The 19,890-nt window shown below is 44.1% G+C and overlaps 1 protein-coding gene across 2 annotated transcripts in view; it reads right to left on the reverse strand.

The window, feature by feature from the left end:
• The window catches only part of ARHGAP10 (Rho GTPase activating protein 10), a 219,185-nt gene extending 199,759 nt beyond the window's left edge, over positions 1–19,426 (reverse strand). Inside the window, exon 1 of one of the 2 annotated variants that reach the window (XM_014593705.3) lies at positions 19,157–19,423. In XM_014593705.3, coding sequence (XP_014449191.1) covers positions 19,157–19,310 — 154 coding nt within the window. In that variant the 5' untranslated portion in view covers positions 19,311–19,423. Of the gene's footprint in view, positions 1–19,156 lie in introns of both variants that reach the window. The other variant, XM_014593702.3, reaches the window with a different exon arrangement.
• Positions 19,427–19,890: the final 464 nt, after the last annotated feature.

Below are 19,890 nucleotides of genomic sequence, written 5' to 3' on the forward strand. Positions count from 1 at the left end.
ACACAATCAATATGATTCAGGTCAAAGTGCTAGCAGCCTGACTGGCAAAAGTCCAGGGTTAGAATAGGCATATATGTTGCGTCCTCATACATGCCAGGAAAGAGGAGTAGCAACAAAGGAAAAAAGACATGATAGCTTCCATTGCTTATAAAAGTCATGTGAGTAAAGACCATTAAATGCTCAACTGCCTCTTTTTGCTCCAGTCACTATAAGCACGCAAATACTTGTATAATAAAAGAAATGACATCTATGCCTTCTACTAATAGACTCACAGGAAATATACAGGTAGAAGATAAGTTCTCTATAGAGCATGGAAGTGAAAACAAACAGATGCAGAAGCATTACTAATCTAATACGAAAGACAGCAATTCTAGCCTTGCTTGTGTCCGCTTCATAAAAGTTTCAGCCACACCTAACAATGCAGTGGTATAGCGTGTGTGCTGTGCACAGAATACACAGTGACTTCTGCAGATGCTTCCTCAGCCTGATGAAGGGTGTTTGTGCCCCAAAGCTTACCAAGAAAAATTTTTCCTACTAGTTGAGTTGTTCTAATAAAAGTTACCGGATTTACCCAAAGAACCTTGTGTGCACAGAATATAAACTCAGAGTAAACAGAGGTTTGAGTCTGTAATGTGGCCTGTGGTTTCTTTGTCTTTGGTTCTTTGTAGGGTTTGATATAAATTATAGTTCCAGGTTTGAAATTATTTCCACAGAAAAGCCTGTGAGTATGTGCTGTAGGATGAGAGAGACAAAACACTAGTTTGGGGGGAGATCATGCAGAAGATCATATTCATTCCACCCTTTCCTCACAAACCCTAAATATACTTTCCAGTAGCCCCTGACACTTCACTGAATCTTTTTTTTTTTTTTAAACAACAATACTGCTCTGTCCTGCGTTATCTTTTCCACATAACCTCCTGCTTCCTCCCCAAGCAGACCAGTGAGGACAGGGCATTTTGTGACTGCAGCTGCAACAGAAACATGCTGCTACGGAACACGGGGGGAGGGAAGCTAGGTCATCACCATCTTTTCAGGAATCAGATCAGATGGATGCACTGAATATGTTTACAGGTGAGATGCCATCCTGTGGTTATCACTCTTTCACATTCATCTACATTTTGTTGCGAGGCATTTCTATGGTTCTAGATCCAATATGTAATGCAAATTCAGAATCTGCATTCCAGGCACAGCAATACAGTGTAGCAAGATTTACACATTTTGTGTTAGTTCTAAGACAAAACATGAATGAATCACTCCTGACCTAAGAGCGGCATTCCATGTTTGATGAACCAATCCTAAATATACCACATCCTCTGATTTGATGTGGATTTCCCCATCTCTTCTGATCTCGCCCAACAGGCAAAACAATGACTAAACAGATCTGGTAAATCTTGCTCACTTCAGTAACTTCATCCCCTAGGCAAAATTCTCTCCCCTCCCCACTCCCTACCCCAGTAAGAGACCAGCAGTAGGACTTAAGTGTTACAGCATCTTTGAGCAGGGCTAGGAGTTGCTAAAAAATGTGCAACAGAGCTTTTCTCTATGCCAACTCACTGAAACAAGGGAAAAGGCAGTAACAAATTCCTGCTTGTTACCATTTTGCTACTAGGCATAGAACTACATAAGAAATTATAATGGTCATGGTACTCCTTCTCATCAGCGTTTGTTCAAACTAGGTGCATCTACGAATGATATTAATGCAACACAGTAAACTCTAGCACAGTTCAAGCCGGAGTTTTATTGCTCCCAAGCATGCGTGCCTGGGACTACAGCACATTGAGCCAAGGCAGGGGGCCCAGGAGGTCAGCTTGATACCCCAAAGCTGCTCCTCCCTGACTCAACATATTGCAGAGGGGCTGGCTGGGGCACAAAGGTGCTATGATGTGGGACTAGCCGGCAGGCAACCCCCACACTGAAGCACCCTCATGCCCCAGCCAGGCCCAGTCACAGTCTACATGTGCGTTGCAGAGGAATAAATAACTGCTCTAGGATAGTACCACCCAACACATGTACTATCCTATGAGAGCTAACTAGTTTACTGCGGCCTAATAGGGGCACATGTGTAGCCAGTGACACTTTATTGCAGAGCTAATTAGTCAACTGTAGTAAAACATCTCATTTAAATGCACCCACTGACTATATGGAATTTGGGGGGGATGGAACAGATGATTTTAAAATTCGCTCACACACGCTTTCTATTGAGTTCATAAGCAAAGCCAGTTTTGTTCAGGTATTGTAATAAGGATTATGACTTTGGACAAAACTGATCATGATGTTGCTAAAAACCTTTTGAAATTAGTCTTCTATTAGAAATTTAAATTCAAATGGTTTCTCACTTGCACAACAGCTACTCAGTTTGTCAAACCTAAAGTTACAACTACAAGCAACTGAGGGAAAGAAGTTAAACCACAAAGTAATCCCCATGGACTTATAGGCAGGGCATTCTAATGTGCTTAGTATAAGCTTAGGAGTCTGACCCTTTAACTACTATCTCAAACTCTGATAAAGACTTGTTGTATGACCATACATAAATCACCTTATTGGCATCTCACTTCACCCATCCCTATCAAGATCTATATTTAACCTACCTTACACGATGTCGAAAGACTAATGTCTCTCAAATGCTTTAAGTTCCTCTAAGGAAAAGGTTCTATGAGGGTAGAGTGTATTGCTCTTTAAGACTCTGAAATGCTTATGATCTAACATTTTGGATAGTCCACAGCAACATGCTGCAAATGGAACAAATGAAGTCATTATCAGGGATTTAATATGGGTGTAAGACTGGGCAAATTCTAGGTCAATATTTACATTAAAAATGATCTTGCTAGGTTGTTTTCTTTTTTACTAATGCCATTGCAACCTCTCATTTGCTTTCAATGGGTTTAGCTAATTGTAACAGTAAATACCATATTTACTTGAAACCAAGACAGGCAAGGGGGTGGGAGGAGGGGCTGGGGCCATGCTGCTGCTGACTGCCTTGGAGGAACAGAGCTGTAGAAGGTAAGGAGGGTTGGGAAGGAAGCTGAGGGGAAGACAGGAGCACTGGAGGGCATATGGCAGGGAAATAAGTCTGGCCCCTGACCTTTGCCACTGCCTTCCCTGTCAAGGCAGCATGGGAAGGAAAAAAAATTAAGATGACCTTTCACTAATTAGATTCTATACAAGCAATAATTTTAACAAATTTATTATTTTCCATATATACATTCTAATTACTGGGAGGTCATCTTAAATTCGAATTCATCTTGGATTTGCGTAAACACGGTAAATAGAACCAGGGATTTAGACACAAAACACTGGACAAGATATTAATTCAGATCACAAAATGAAATTCAGATAAAACAAATTCTGGTTTTTTAAAGCAAATTCATGAAATCTAATTATCAGAACAAGTCAGTGGTTTCTAACTGTGCCTTACAGCATGCAAGTTATCTTGGTGTCCTTGACAACAAAAAGCAGCACCAATTCTCAGCTTCTCTGATTTTGTCCTTTCCATTTATTATGCACTTAAATAATAACGCACCAAAGAATTCCGAAAGCTCCAAGCCACCTCGGAAAAAACCGACATGCAAGTATTATCATCCCTATTTTGCATTCAGAGAGCCAAAAAAAATTTTTTTTTAAAGAAAAGAGAAGCAATTTGCTGGCATTCCAGGATTCTCAACTCCCAGGGCTTCAAATAGCAAAAACTGCCTCCCTGCAATAAACGATCAGGATCAATCATGAAAAGTACCAATACGATGAAAAGAAGGCAAGGGGCCAAAGCTGTTCACCATCTTCCTTGGAATTACTCAATCTTTCTGCATTTAACTCTTCTCCGAGCAGGTCTATGTAAGGCTGGTAGCTGCCAAAGCCTCCTCTATGCTGCTCCCAAAGTTGCTATGACAGAGCTTTCCTGGTATTAGCCTGGTGTTTCTCTCAGAGGAAAAAAAAACAAACTTTTAGATTTGTAGACTAGGCTGCACGTACCTGCAGTCTGTCAGCAGACCACAGCCCAACCCTCCCTTCTCTACTTCCACCAGCACCTCTCTCTCTCTCTCAAATGGGAGAAACACAGCTGAAAGTGAGTGAAATCAAAAGAGAAATCACATCCCCACTTTAAAGAAAAAAAATCTCAAAAGCCAATATACCAACTGGGGTGAAGGGGAGTAGAAGTATTAGTTATGGATATATATAGCAAGGCAAGGATGATGGGATTTCAGTACATAAGTATAGTTAACTTAACCTAACTCTCATAAGTAACAACAGTGGGGAGACTCAACAGCAGGAGTTTTACAGCGTATACACCCAGGGTCCCTACAAAGTTTGTGTTCCAGTTGCTAGCGTGGGTTTAATCTTGCTTCCTCACTGTTATTACTGTTACTCATACAACTTGAGGTAAGGTAACACAGGTATGCTAGCATGTGCCACAACTATGCTTTCATCTTACTGCACAGGCATATTGAATACTGCCACTGTAATGGGACATGGCAAGAACAATGCAAGGAAAGGAGCCAGTAGAAGTATCCCCAGCTACCCACTCACAGAAGGCAGAAGTCCTAAAAGAAAATAATGATAATTGGATGACACTGAGCTACTGTCAACTATTTACAAAAGTAAATTCCAGAGTGGATCCACCTTTGTTCTTATACTTATCACGATTGGAATTCCATGCAGTTCCACCCATCCAGTGACTCAAACCGAACGCTCAGCAGCTGTTCATCTCTCTCAGCTACCATGCTATTAATAGTTTTCAGGAAGCAACATTCCAGGGACAGTGGCAGTGAATAGCCTCATGACATCTGAGGCTAACTCCCAATCATAAATAAAATGTGCATTTTCCATGCAACAAGAGAGAGAGAGAGGACAAAAACAGACAAATCTTCATGTGATACAAAACTGTTTCCAAACAACATATTCTAGTTTAGGGACAGAAGATCCAAAACTCTCTTAAGTTTTCAAAATGAGCCTTTAAGTACACAATGAGGTTTGTCGCCTTGCTTTCTAGGTCCTGAACAAAAAAAATCTTGCAAAAAAAACTATGTTTAGGGCATGCAATCTAAACAGAAAATTTATGTAAGCAGTTTTATTTCATTGCCTAGAAGTGAAAATACGGTTGGGGTGCAGAGCAGGGAACAGGGAAAAATGTAAATATTGTATTGCCTGCCTCTTTGGGGGAGTGGAATTAAATGCTTTTACCCTACAAGGGGAAGTCCTTTGCAAGTAAGGACCACAGTTAGTTATAAACTCTTGCCAGCATTCTTTTAAGAAACTCTTACATAAAACATTTTCCCCATCTACTCCATTTGCTTGCTCCACGCAAAATAAATCTTCTAATCCTTTATAACAGCTTCACTGATCTCTCAAATTTTTTTAACTTTGAATTTAACACTACAACACAGTAAGCAACAAATTGAAATTCTTGGAAGCAAGCAAAGAACCATTTTCCTTGCAAACACTCTCAGTAATTAATAACCTAATTATCCTACCAACCTAAGGGAAAAAAATAGAAATGGAGATTCTCTCTTAAGAATTACCAGCTTTAATAAGAGAAGGTATTTCAATATTTGCCATAAAGCTTAAATATGGCTTTCAAAAAGCCTAATTTAGGTTACAGACAGAAGTTGACATGCCCCATTACTCTTCGTAAATCACTGATGAGTGTGCCCCATACATTGGTTGCACTGTCTGAAGTAAGTAAAAGCAAAGGCAAGTGCTACAGACTGAAGTTTCCATTCACAGAATCAGCAACGCAAGCACAGCACAGCTGCTCTGTGCGCTCACAGAACAGTTTGCTCCAAGCAGAAATAGCTACAAGTTCTGTGGGGAGAGGAAAAAAAAAAGATTTTCTCCTATCAGATTCTATTTTTTAGCATATTTCTTAGGAAAGGAAAAATGGTTCATTTTATAACATTTTAGTTTAATCCAAATGCTGAATGCAGAGGTATTTTAAGGTTATAGGGTGACCTTGGAACACTACCACTGTACAAAATAAGCAAATAGATGAAGTCAGAAAAGTCCCCAGGGTGGTGGCACAGTGATTCAACACTTAACATTTCTTTATGATACACATCCAAAGCACCTTACAAATACTAATCTACACAGCATCTGTGAGAGATATACAACTGTTATACAGGATTGGTAAGTGATGGAGATAAAAGACTGAAGAGACTTGCTGAAAGGTATACTTCAGTGCTCCACAAATCTTTTTTTTTTTTTTCCTTTCCTTTTTTTTTTTAATTGTGAGGTTTAGACTAATTCCTCACTTGCTTTTTGGAGGTAGTGCTTAAGAATAAATTTAAACTGGAACTACAGACTTTAAATGGAAAAGAAAAGAACCAGTCTTCTGGCCACACTTATCTACAGCTGTAGTTTAAATTGTTTTGGTCAAAATCTTGAACAAAGCATAAGATTTTTTTTTTTTCTTTCAAAACACTCACCAATCTAAATATTGCTCTGACTACTACCAGTGTTATTGATGACTAAAATCAAACCTCAGAATGTAACATTATACAAGACTGGTAGTACTAGGCATTCATAAAGCCAAGGAATCATGCATCTGGCAATGGTGTGGAAAAACTTTTAAACAGGGGTCAGAAAGGCAAAAGTCCTTTTACAAACAATTAAGAGGAATGCTTTTTTTAAAACAAGCAAAACAAACAAATAGCTGTTACTTGCAAGTTAACTAACACCTGAAAGCAGAGGAAAAAAATCCACCCCCCTCCTTTTCTTTAATTTGATGATACAGGCTGTAAAAAGCTAAAATTTTCACTTATTCGTTGGGGGCATTTCACACAACAAGAAGCCTTTTTTAAGAAAAGGATTAAGGGGGATGTCAGACAGGACAATTCAAGGACAGGTGAAACATCTGGAACATAAATTTAATGTGAAATCTGATCATTTTTATGATAATTTTAATGAGCCCCCCCCCCCCCCCCCCCAATGCTGAATGGTAAGAGATTCACAGTCAAACACAACTATTTATAAACCTAACATTGAATTCTAAAACAAAGGAATAAGTTCTCTATGAACAGTGCTTTTTAAAAGGAATGTGACAATCACATCTAAATACAGTGTCCAATGATTACCTAGATCTTTTCAAGTAACTGGGAAACACATTTTCATGTTCCTTAATGTTGGGCTCAATTGAAAAAGTGTGCCATTTTACATACCTTCCTGGACATACTTTTTAATTTATTTTTTAATTTTAATTTAATGTCTTCTCCAGATTCATCTGGATTGTTTGTTTGTTTTTCTGGCCATGATACATTAGATCTATAAATTGTATTTTGTTTTAAACTTTTACTAGGCAGAGATGAGTTTGTTCAAATCAAAGTATTATTTACAGTTCCAAATATTTCCCTTTAAAAAATAATCAAATAAAAAACTATTCAGCTGTACCTTATCCATTCCACTATCATCTTGCAAGCTACCTTAAATTACTGGTTAATAATTATTTAGCATTTTGTAAAGCTCTCACATTATTGCTTGATTTCTCCAAATAGAAAACCTTTTGAAGGAATCAGTTTGAACAAATTCAACTGAAAACATGTTTCACACACAGGCACACACAAGCATTTTAATTAAATACAAATTAAGAACTCCTCTCCCAGCAACAGTATGCCAATGCATGAATAAGGAGACAATGGAGAAGGAATGCAAGATATTCTGAATTTGCTGCTAAAAAGATCTAGTTATTGCATGAAATATAGAATCTTGCCCCTTATCCAGAAGCATTTTTCTTGCAATGATATACAATGTTTCAAATGTAGTTTTAATACACAAGCACGAAAGTTCTTCAAGGCTGTTCAAAATGTATATAGTAGCTGTTACTTGAACAAAGTATTCATACACTATGTAAGAATTAAAAATGAATTAAATTACTGGAGCAAAAGGAATTGTGAGGACACAGTATGTGGACTGAAGCACAGAATTTTAATCAAGAATCATATCAAGCTTTAAAACTTCTAAGAGAATTAAACCAACAATATTTTTAATAAATCTTGTTATGCCATTTGCCTGCGGTGATGGCTTAACGTAGTTCCATTTCATAAACTGAGTGTTTAAGATTAAGTTTTCTCTTAGTATCAAAGTAACTGCCATGGTTACCACCTAGTGGCATAGGTTGTTACCCAGTATTCCTAAATGGGTATCAGACCTTGGGCCTTCATCGCTTCTGGGATGGACTACTGCAGTTCACTCTCTTGGACCAGAACCTGTGTTACAGCTCCCTGAGTGTCAACTACAACTACTTCAGCAAGTCCAAATGGTGTTGGACCCTGCAAAGGATTCCTACTGGAAGCTGTGACAACACCTCAAGCCCTGTGAAGCTACATATCTGAAGCAGTCCTATCATGTCTTTGTTTAACTAGTTCACTTCATTAACTACTGAATGAATTAATCTCCATTTTGAAGGTTAGACCACTCCAGTAGAGATCACAGATAAACACTGCTGCAATAGAAATTGTTAGTGCCAAAAAAATATGCATCTAACCCAACCCTTCTCCCACAAGAAAAAAAAAAGAGAAAGGAGTCTCCCCAAGCAGAAACTCATAGGCAGATCCCTATGGAACAGTGGAATCTGGTGGGAGTGTTATTAGTAGTTGGGGGACGGGGGGAAGGGCGGTTTCTGGTTGATATATTAATTTGGTTTTCCTAGAGGAATTGAAAACTATTTAGTAAAATTATTTTATACACTTGCATATTGCTATTAGAAAGCAGGCAAGTTTGGGAGCAGAGAGGTTATTGTGGAACAAAATTACTTTTCATTCTGGAAAAAGGAACGTTTGGACACAGGAGTTATAGGGCATGGTTCTAGTAGAATAGCTATTTGAACTACAGCAATGCTTGTCAACACTCGGAAATGAACAACTTCTCACTTTCTCCACAGAAAATAAGTTGACAGCTTTTGTTAACCAAAAAGCATAACCAAATTGGAAAATAAATCAATGGAATTTTAAAATAACATTTTTATATTTCAAGGAAAATAAATCTTCACACTATGTGGATTAATTACTAGTTCCATCATCCCACAGGCTTATAGAATAGTGCCCACCTACTGAAACACTATGGCTCAAAAGTTTATTCCAATTCCATTGCTACAAGGCAGCACGTTTCTTTCAATTATACCTTCTTCTTTTTTTTTTTTTTTTTTTTAAATGAGGCTTTATCTAACAATTGGCTCTTATTTTTATCTTGGCTACAAACTCACATTAAATTTAAAAAACTGGTTTTGCTCTATCACTTAAATACAAACATTTTTAAGTCTACTGGATTGCATAACTAATATTTTTTGAGACAGTGTATTTTGACTTTTGACTGAAGAAGAATTAAGTTATTCTGTGTAAGTCACCATTTAGGAAAAGATGCACTTAGATCAGTGATTTTCAACCACAGAGCTGCAAAATCCTTTTAGGGGTGCAATGGGGTACCAGGCAATTAGGTATGCAAACATTTACACACCATTCACAAGATAAACCCAGATTTAAAATGGCAAGCCAGAGTGTCAAGAAAATTTGGACTTGTGGATTTTCCGAGTTCTTTGCAACAGAAAAATTGCTATTATTTTTCTGTAGCTAAAGCACAAGAGAAAATAGTGGCCTCCATTTCAGAAACTAAGTTAAGAAGAGTTATAAAGAGGTGCCTTGAGCCTATAAAGGTTGAGAACCACTGCCTTACAGCTGTGGTGTTCAACCTTTGGGCCCTTCAGGCCAGATGAGTGGCCGAAGCCAGTCCACAGGCTCATGAAGTCTCGTGTGTCAGGATCAGGCCCTGGGGCCTGGCCTTGCCTCCTCCCTGCCCCACATGCCAGGACTGGGCCCAGTGCTGTCCCCGCCCAGTGCAGTGTGCTGGGGCTGGGCACCTGATCAAGCGCACAGGACCTGTGGCTCTCCATTGGTCTGTAAATTTGGTGCGCCTGGACCATTTAGTTTTCTATTCCTATGGAGCCTGTAAACATGTATATGCTTAATTTCTCATAATGAATAAAGCCATTGAACCTGATAGGACTTCTCCCATATGTGCACTTATGCATGTGCATAAGTGTCTGCGAGGGTTAGAGATTATACTGTTAATTTTCTCTCCTAATCTATTGAAGAAACCTGCTTCTGGAAGACTGGCCTAAGAGATCTTAAAGAACAATTCAAGGGGTATACTAGACGCATCTACACATGCACATTTACTACGCAGTAATTTTGGTTACTGCGCAGAATACAGTTTTAACTTCTGGATCACCAGTGACAAAGATTTTTACACAAGTAGTTTGTAGAAAACATGTTCGTAGTCCATGTCTAATTCCTAGCATGAAACACACACACACACACACACACACACACACACAAAATTAGTAGTAAATGCCAGAAGTGGCAGTCTTAGCAGAAAGGCTAAGGACAAAAAAGGGCTGAAACTCAAGGAATTCCTCGTTCCCCGAGGACTGGATGGAGAGGATGGATATTGGAAAAATAACGGAACAACAGTGACAAGTTTGTACTGCTCCGGCCTTTGCTATGCCTTTCGGGTGAACATATGGGATCTCCAAGTTCCTGGGGTATCAATCTGCCACATACATCCTTAAATTCATTGTACTTGGCTCCAGAGCACTTTGCACTGATGTAAATGGCTATGCAAAGTAGATAAAAATGCTGCCAAAATGCTTTACCACAGAACATCAAGCTCTGTTGGATTTTGAAGAGAGCTGACAACTGCTGTCAGCATACAATGCTGCATTCTCAAAACTATGTGATAACCCCACTTGAACACCAATTCATACAAGAGAAAGAAGCAAGCATCTGTGAGTTCTGAGAGGTCGAGTGTTCCTGCCCAAGACTGCAACAGTTCCAGCCTGATCTTTTACTGTTTTATGCAGGGGTTTCAAAATGAACATCCTAGATTCATCCTGCTTTATAGATCCTTTTTATTCAGGTTCTGCAGAACAAACTTTTATTTAAACCACTTTTTTTTTAATTTGACAAAGCTTAAAGAGATGAAATAGACCTAACAAAGGCTCTGAGAAATGTGAATTACCTGAATCACTTCAACTGAGTTTTCACTTTGATGCCTGGTAAACTAACATTCTTTATCTGCCTGTAGGACCTGAGCAGTAGACAAGAGGTATAATCAGCTATAGTCCTAGATATGCCTCCCTCCTCCCTGCCCTCCCCACCCTCATTGATATTAAGTGTTTTATCAATTTACTAAAAAGTGAGCTGCTAGGTAATTAAAACAATTCTTTATTGTTGATCTTTAAGCAATGATAATCACCAAAAGAACTTTCAAACCATAGATAGTATATAGTCACATGATCCTAGTTTAGCAATCCCACAATTTAAAATGGTAATTTGCTCACAAAATTATGTTTGACATTTCTGTCTTAGAACAATACCAGGCTATTTGCATAACAATAACTTGCTTATTTTGGGTGGGACTAAATGGAAACTTTACAGAACACTTTCTTATGAAATATGGTCCTTTGATATTAGCAGAAGAGTTATTGTTACTATGCTAATTAAAAGGAGCAATAAGAAGAGTGTCAACCACTAGCTTCAAGGCAGGACATACGGGGTGGAGGGCACAATGGTACAGCTACCCCCGCTGCTCTGGGGTGTAGCATATGCACAAGGAGCTCTCTGCCATCAAGAGCTCTGGTCTCCACAGCCGGTTGTACTCCCTGTGCCAGCAAATTCTCCAGTGCACTCCCATTTATAAAACTCCTAAATCTGCACCTGAGCACTAACTAAACTCTACTATTAATTCTTCCTTCAAAGAAACAGTCTGATAGGCCATGGCCTGAAATTTCTGTTGGTTTTAGTTCTTCTTGCGACAGTTCCTATCATTCTGTTAGAGAACTTAAAAAAAAAAAAAGTAGATTCCCTAGTTGCATATGCAACAGAAATTATGATGCTGTACACCTGGAAGTATAACATGGATTTAGTTATTTTCTAAGCTAAGAGATGTGCCTGGAATAAAATATATTGAAGAGCAAATGAAACTGACGTTTAAATCAATTTAAATAATCTGAGTGTTTTTGTTGGTTTGTTTTTGTTTTTGAACCAAAGCACTAAGCACTAAGGTCAAAAGCCACAACGGCATTTACAGGCTTGCAAGGAAGATTTTTTCCAACTATTTGAGTTGGTCTAATAAGAAATACCAGATTTACCCAAAGAACCTGGTCAATGACATTTAGACACCTAACTTTCAATACAACATGACCACTGCAGACTCAGGAAGTTTAGCAAATAAAAGCTGAATACTCTAGATTCCCCTCCAACTCTCTCTCTCCTTCACGCCCAGGCCTCCCTCCTCCACTCCCAAGAAGAGCCAGCTGAAAGAAAACTTGGGTCATACAACTGCCTCAGAACTTTTACTGACTGACCATTTAAGTTATAGAAATGTATGAAGTTCCAGACTGGCTGCTTTACTTCACTGCTGGGTATTGCAGTTCTGACAGAATTACATTTTTTAGCTAGGGTAGAAATAATTCCAGTCTTCAGAAACTGCCATATATTATACCCTCTAGTCCAGTGGTCACCAACCAGTGGATCTCGATCCACTAGCCTCTTGCAGTAGATCTTGGAGGCTCTTGAAGTTGATCTGAGGCAGGGGTGGGGGACTGAGTGCCCGCGCGCAGCCCAGCGGGTCAGTCTGTGGGGGAAGGGGCTAGATTGAGGCCCCCTGCAGTGAGGGACAGTGCTCCAGAGGCAGGAGCAGTGGTAAGTTGAGTACAGCTGAGGCCAAATGAGACTTATCTGCTGGGGAGGTGTACCCCCAAATAATTTTTTCTCCCTCTGCCTCGATCTGCCACCCCTTCTGTACCCACAGACTTACCTGCTGGGCAGGGGAAGGGTTGGGGGGGGTGGCGGCAGCACACAGTAGATCTTGGGTTGGTTTTAAATGCCAAAGGTAATCTATTTTTAAAGGTTAGGGACCACTGCTCTAGTGGTTTCCACACGTTCAGCTGATTCTGTGATGGAAAGCTTTACAAAGCTGATGTTTGAGTAAAAGTCACATGACATTTTCATCAAACATTAACCTGAACAGAAGTTATGCTGGGACATTATGGAGATCATAGCAGTTTTTATTATTCAAACTTAAACCAAACTTTCCTAATTTACATTTAATCTTGAACTAAGGATTCATTTAGGTTTGCATTTCTCTCACTGCTAGAATGGCTAGATCTGTATAGAAATCACCCTTTTAAAAACAAGTTACATGCCAGATTGTTGATGATATTTCTTACAATATTCTAATCCAGCCAAATATTTCTGCTGTAAAAAATGCAACTAAAATACATGAAATAGTACGTGCAAACACTGAAAAACACTCAAAGTTGGAATAAAGGGAAGTGTAAAACAGGTCATCAATTGTTTACTCAAAAAGACATCTCCATGATTCAGAGATGGTTGGGCAGGAAATGCAGCTAGGGCAGACTTGAAGCAGTCTCATCTCTTTCACATTCATGAAAGAATTAGGATTTAGATTTTAAAGCAGCATGAGATATCTGGTTCATAAGAAAACTAAGAACTTCAGCTTGAAGCTAGAACAAGAGCTGCTCTATTAAGGTGACATAGCAGCCAAATTAATCTTACAAATTTTCCCTATAAACAAGTCTTAGGTGAGGTTTAAACTCCATATAATATAATTGAAAAGTAAGTAAAAGAAGACAGGGAGGGACACCATAAAACACACTGCAGACATGATCCCAAAAGGTACTGTCAACTCCTACCATCAATGCAAACAATATATACCAACCTCTCAATGTGTGGCCCAATACTAACATCAGTCTTTACAACAGTGTCTGTAAAACAGGAAGTGGAACTTAAAGCTACATGAATTTCTTTCACATTCAGCAAGGGTACCTGGAACCTCATGAAGTTTCTTGGAAGCCTTATTTCTTCCTTTCTTTTTTTTTTTTTAGTTAGGAAAGTTCTGTGTCCTACCAAGTGTAGGACTGTGGCACAAGAGAGGGTGGGTCTTGTATGAATTAGAATTGGATATGCCTGAAATTCAGTCTCTAATTTTTTTCAGCTATAAAAGTCCAAAGCATTAAGAATGCTTCTAAGAAAAGCCAATATAGTTTACACATATTCATTCTGAAGACTGAAAATTAGCTAAGTATTCTTTGGACTTCGTGGAGTCTCGAGGAAGTGTCTATGGATTCCCATAAATACTGGAGGCAAAAGTCTGACAAAAGCTGAAATCAAATGCAAGGAACAATGGTAACAGAAGAAAGGCCACAATCACAGTCACTATGTAACTAGGTTTCTTTCCTAAAGGGTTTTAAAAAAAACCTAAGATGCTTCCCCACCCTCTTCTGCATAATATCTCCACCCACAAGAAGTTAATATGATTCAATATCAATTAACATGGGTGAGATTTCTTTTGCTGCAAGCCATTTTTTCAGCAAAAGTAGGAATATTAGTGTAACACTGCAATTTGTCAGGATGACACTTTCATTCTACAGAACAGAACTGATAAATATGACAGAATGTCAGTGCCAGTCTTTAAAAAAGGACATTACATGTCTAATCACAGACAACTCTCAGGTTCCCCCACTCTCCCACACACACACCTAAATTTGCACCCATGAACATAGCCAGATCTTTCCCAGTTTCGACAGGGTTGGGACAGCTCTGTACTTAGCTGGTCAGGCTTTGACAACTGGACATTCCTCTACCAGAGGGGTCTCATCTGCTAGACCTACTCAGAGTACAAGTCATGGATGGGGCTCCTCACCACAGACGTGGATTTTTATTTTGATTAAAACAAAAACCATTGAGAAAAGGGAAGAAAATACCTAAACCACTAGGATATAAAAAAATAAGAATCCATCTTGTGCTTGCTGTTGGCCCAATTGATTTGTAGTCATTACTGTATATCTGTACAGCTTCAATAGGAATGGAGGAGAGTGCCACTGACCAGCTTAGCCTACAGGCTAATGCAGGCGCAGGCAATTATTTCGGGCGGAGGGCTGCTTACCCAGTTTTGGCAGGCTGTCAAAGGCCACATGGGTAGCCCTGCCACTTCACAAGTGCCCTGCCCCTTGACAGGCACTATGCCCCCGGTCACCATCTTGGGACCAATGTCCCAATGTCTTTGGTCCCAAGACATTGGTCCCATGTCCCAGGGCCAGCACCGGTGTGGCCTAAAGTGGGGCACAGGCTGGCAGGGATCTGTGGAGCTGGGCTGGGCTGCACCAGCTGGGAGAGGGGTGAGCTGGCCCGGCTCCAGAGCCCCTGCCGGCTGGGACCCCGTGCTCCTGCCACCCTGCTCTGAGCCCCACTGGCACTGGCCCCAGGGCACCAGTGCAGGACCCGTGCTCCCACTGGCTCCCCGCCCACTCACACCCAGTGTTCCCCAGCCCCGCAGTACAGGCGGGGGAAGGGGAGGCAGTACACAGCCCCAACCCCCTGCTCGCCAGCAGGGAAGAAGCTGGTGCTGAGCACGCAGAAAAGCGGCCCCTCGCCTACCCCATGGCTGGCGCTCCCTGCTGCAGGCTCTCGCACCACACGCGGGGCTGTCCTGAGCAGGCATAGGCAGCCCCATGCGGGCTGCGAGTGACTACAGCGTGGGGTGCCGGCCATGGGGTGAGTGAGGGGCTGCTTTTCCTCACGCTCAGCACCAGCTTGCAACCCAGCCCTGCTGCCAGCCAGGGCTCCAAGCCAGCTCCGGGCTCGCCCGTTGGGGCTGCGCGTGGTAGCAGCAGCTGCAGTCCCCCCCTTGCTGCACTGGGCAGTGTTGGCTGCTGCTGCCTGCCCAGAGTGCGCGCTGGGCAGCCCACAGGCAACAGTGGCAAACACTGCCCAGCGCGGCAAGCAGGGGGTAGCAGCTGCTGTCACCACGCGCAGCCCCAATGGGGAGCCCGGAGCTGCACGGGGGCGGGGGGGAGAAAGCAGGCCTCCCCCACCCCGTGGCCAGCACCCCACGCTGCAACTGCTCGCAGCCCACATGGGGCTACCTATGACTCCTCCAGATAGCCCTGCGCAGGCTATGAGCGGCTGCAGCGTGGGGCACCAGCCACAGGGGGTGGGGAGAAGGGCCACTTTCCTCCACGCCGGGAAGGAGCAGGGAAGGAGCCCGGGGAAAAGCTGAGTGTTGGGGGGTGGAAAAATGGCCCCTCGCCCATCCTGTGGCCAGCGCTCCCTGCTGTAGCCACTCGCAGCCCACACGGGGCTGTCCTGAGCAGGCACAGGCAGCCCCATGCAGGCTGTGAGCAGATGCAGCGCAGGGAGCCAGCCACGGGGCAGGGAAGGGGCCACTTTCCTGTCATTTTTTACAAGAACCAAGGGCAGAGAAATATTAATTTTCTAAATTTTTAGGGGCCCCAAGGGCCAGATAGAATGGCCTCATGGGCCAGATCCAGCCCATGAGCTGTATTTTGACCACCCCTGGGCTAGTGGTTAGGGCAGTCTCATTCTCCTTGGAGGCAGGATATGCATTTGAATTTCCTCAGGCTTAGAATGGAATTAAACCTAGGTCTCCAACCTTCTGCACTGTTTTGGGTCCCCTTTTAAGTTGCCTAACTTTCTCCACTGGTTGTATAAGGAGCTCATAATATGCAAGTGCTGGCACCTAAGGGCATAGACAGAAGTGACAATTTTCACTTGATCTGGCCCCAGAAAGAATTGGATATGCCTGTGTCAAACAGACCAACCAGAAGTGCACGGCTGCACACCCCTTTAAAAGGATCTGATTCTGCAAAAATCATGAGGGTTCAGATGAACATACTCCAATGTTCTGTAACTTGTGTCTGTGGCGCTCCCAGCCTGTCACTGTTTTCAGACTGGGAGGAGGGAAAGAGAGTGGTCTGTGGGGTTTCAGCAGGTGCTGGAGGGTGGGGTGGGTGGATTGGAGGCCTCCTGCAATGCGGGCTCCAATCCACTCACACCACCCTCCACAACTGGCTGGGAAACCCCAAGAACGGGCTTTCTCTGCTCCCTTTCCCCACTCCCAATCTGGAAAAAGCAACAGGCTGGGAATGGTGCTGCTATGGAGACTGGGCTGCAGATGCTGGCAGCAAACAACTCCCAGACACAACAGTGAACTTCTGTTTGGTCCAGGAGATCATTGCAACTCATAGTGCTTCTGGTAAAGCACTACAAATTGCGACAAGGAGCTGCTCTTTTGTCCACACCCTAAATGCCTTCATTTGTATTGGTTTTAACACCACCTACTATGTAGGTCACGTTTTGAGATGGAGTTCCACGAGAGCTATGGAAGACTGAAAAAAAACACAAAACAAACCCCTGAACTTCTGTAGTTTCAGAAAATGCAGATATTTCTTCAACTTCCAGACTTCCATCATATCCAGCCAGTTATTTTATCCCACAAACCATCTTGGAGCCCACTGGGTCCTGCAGTCTGTGCCTTCAAACCTTTCATCTCTTAAAAGATCCAAGGTACTTTAACAAATGCTGAGCCAGATCACTGGACAAAGTGAAATAAATCTTTAGCCTGCTTTAATAACCAGTAGATTCAAATGGTCCAATAAACATTGATAAACTGCACGAACATGTCTGAGGTGATATCAGCACACTGGTACAAATAGGCCTATTCGTTGCGCTTGGGGAATGTGAGCCTAGGCCCACCATTAAAATATAGTGAATACCACCATGAATATATATAACATATATAGTCTTATAGCTATAAGCCCCCTCTTAAAGAAAGCTGCTAAGATAGTAACAACTGATTGCTTGGGACAATTAATTTTTTTTTTTAAATAGGAAGGGGAGGGAGGTCACAGGTTCAAAACATCAAGGGTATCCAGCCAGCACCCACTGCCCCTTGAATGAGTCGAGGGAATCTGTGGACTCCAACCAGTGAAACTCTGCCTGGACACGAGCAAAGGAGTGAGAGAAAGACAGCCCCACGTTCACCCGGGTTCCCCACCCCACCGCCAGAGTCTCCTTTGTGGTCAGGTGTAAATCGCTAGCTTGGCTAGGCCCAGGAGAAGGTGGACCAGGAAATCTTGGGGCTTCATGGGGCCACAATTGGGGAGTGTATAAATGAAAAAGCACAGACAGAACTGCAGCCAAAACTTCAGCACTAGGTTCTGGAGGAGGTGGAAGAGAGGCTGCAACCCGGCACACACAAGGTAGGCATGTGCAGAGGTCTCTTTCTGTTGGCAAAAGGGGCAGGTGTCGAGGGTGCCTGCGAAAATCAAGTACCTCAACACTCAAGCATCCCACCAAAACTAAATCATCTCCACTGCGCTCCTACAGGTGAAAGTCACACAGTGGGAAAGTTCTACTGACTTCCGAGAGGCCGGAGGCACCCTTGGGAAACTAAGCTTTGCCACCCCCCAACGCCATCTCTGCATATTCAAAAACTCCTGGCACAGGCAGATTAACACACAGGCCAGCTGCCAAGTCCAGTGCCCCCTGCCTCGGTGCAAATGAAACCAGCAGCCGGGTTGGACCTGGCGTGCACAACACAGCAGGCTGTGGCTACCGGGCACCATTTGCTGGACGCCGCTACCACCAGACTGAGCTGCGGCAGGACAACGGAGCTCAGTCCATGCTGCACATGCCCGGCAGGCAGTGCTCCACACCCTGGTGCCAGCTCCAGAGCGGACCTGTAGGCAGGGGTGGCCACCGCTTCTACCCCAGGCCTGAGGATCAGCATGTCCTGCTCTGCCTGCAGTTCCCACTGCACCAGCTAGGGAGAGCGCCCTTGGCTGCCAGGAGGGTGCTGTGGGGAGGTGGGCCCAAATGAATTTTAATCCACCCCCAAGCCTTTCACCAGCAAGACTGGCACTGCCTGCCACCTGCGCAGGGATGCCGGCTCCACACCTTGCTTCGAACCTGACGCTCACATGAGTGAACAAAACCAGCCCTCCCGAGGGGAGTGCCAGGGGGCAAGGAGCAGATCTGTACGTGTATCTGTGCATGTGCGCGTGCGTGCGCATAGGTATTTTATCCAGGATCTCAGGCTAGCTGAGGCTTGGAGACAAGCGAAGCAGGCCTCTCTGCCAGGACAGCGCAGCGCAGCGCAGAGGGAGCTGCCGGTGCAAGCGGCCCACCCGGGAGGGGCAGCCCCCCTGGCCCAGGTCGGGCTCACCCGGGGCGGGAAGGGGGCGAGGGAGGCAGGCAGAGCGGCGGGCAGCGGGCAGAGCCCGAGCTCCCGCCGCCGCCGCCGCCGCCGCCGCAGGGCAGGGCGGGGCAGGGCAGGACAGGGGGTGGCTTACTCTTGGTGGCGGCGATGAGGGTCTTGCCGTCCTTGAGCAGCTCCTTGATGAACTTGTTGGTCCGGTCCAGCTCGGCCTCGTGGGCGCGGATGCGGTCGCGGAGCTGGGGGCTGTCCAGGTAGCAGTCGCTGAACTCCAGGGCCAGCAGCCCCATGGCTCCGCGCAGCCCCTCCGGCCCGGCGGGCTGCGGCGCGGCGCGGCGGCGGCTCCCGGGGCCCGGGCGGCGGGGTGCCCGCGGGCGGCTGCTGCATGGGCGGCGAGGCAGCTGCGGCACCTCGGACCAGCCAGCGGGGGCGGGCCCGGCTCGGCGGCAGCGGCAGCCGGGACAGGGACCGCCCCCCGCCTCGCCCCGCCCCGCCGCCTCAGCCCGCGGCCAGGGGGCTCGGCGGGGTGCGAGGGCGGCCGCCGGGGCCTGGGCGGGAGGGGGGGAGCGCCCCAGAAAGCCCTCTGCCTCCTGGCCCGGCCCGGCGGGGCTGTGGGAGCGCAATAGGGGCCGGGGAGGGGACAAGCGGCATCGGGAGGCTCCTGCTGTTTGCAAGTCGCCAATAAGCAGGTCCTGACAGGCGGGTGTCGCCCAAGCGGGCGATTTGCTCCAAGGGAGACTTGTGTTTGGCTGAAATTCTCGTGTGTGCGCGCGCATCTGTTCGTGCATGTGCATCTGTGTCTGTGTATATATGTGTGGGCATGCATCTGTTTGTGCATGTGCAGCTGTGTTTGTGTGTGTGCATGCATCT

The sequence above is a fragment of the Alligator mississippiensis genome, chromosome 2 (genome assembly GCF_030867095.1).
Source record: "Alligator mississippiensis isolate rAllMis1 chromosome 2, rAllMis1, whole genome shotgun sequence".
Classification (NCBI taxonomy): Eukaryota; Metazoa; Chordata; order Crocodylia; family Alligatoridae; genus Alligator; species Alligator mississippiensis.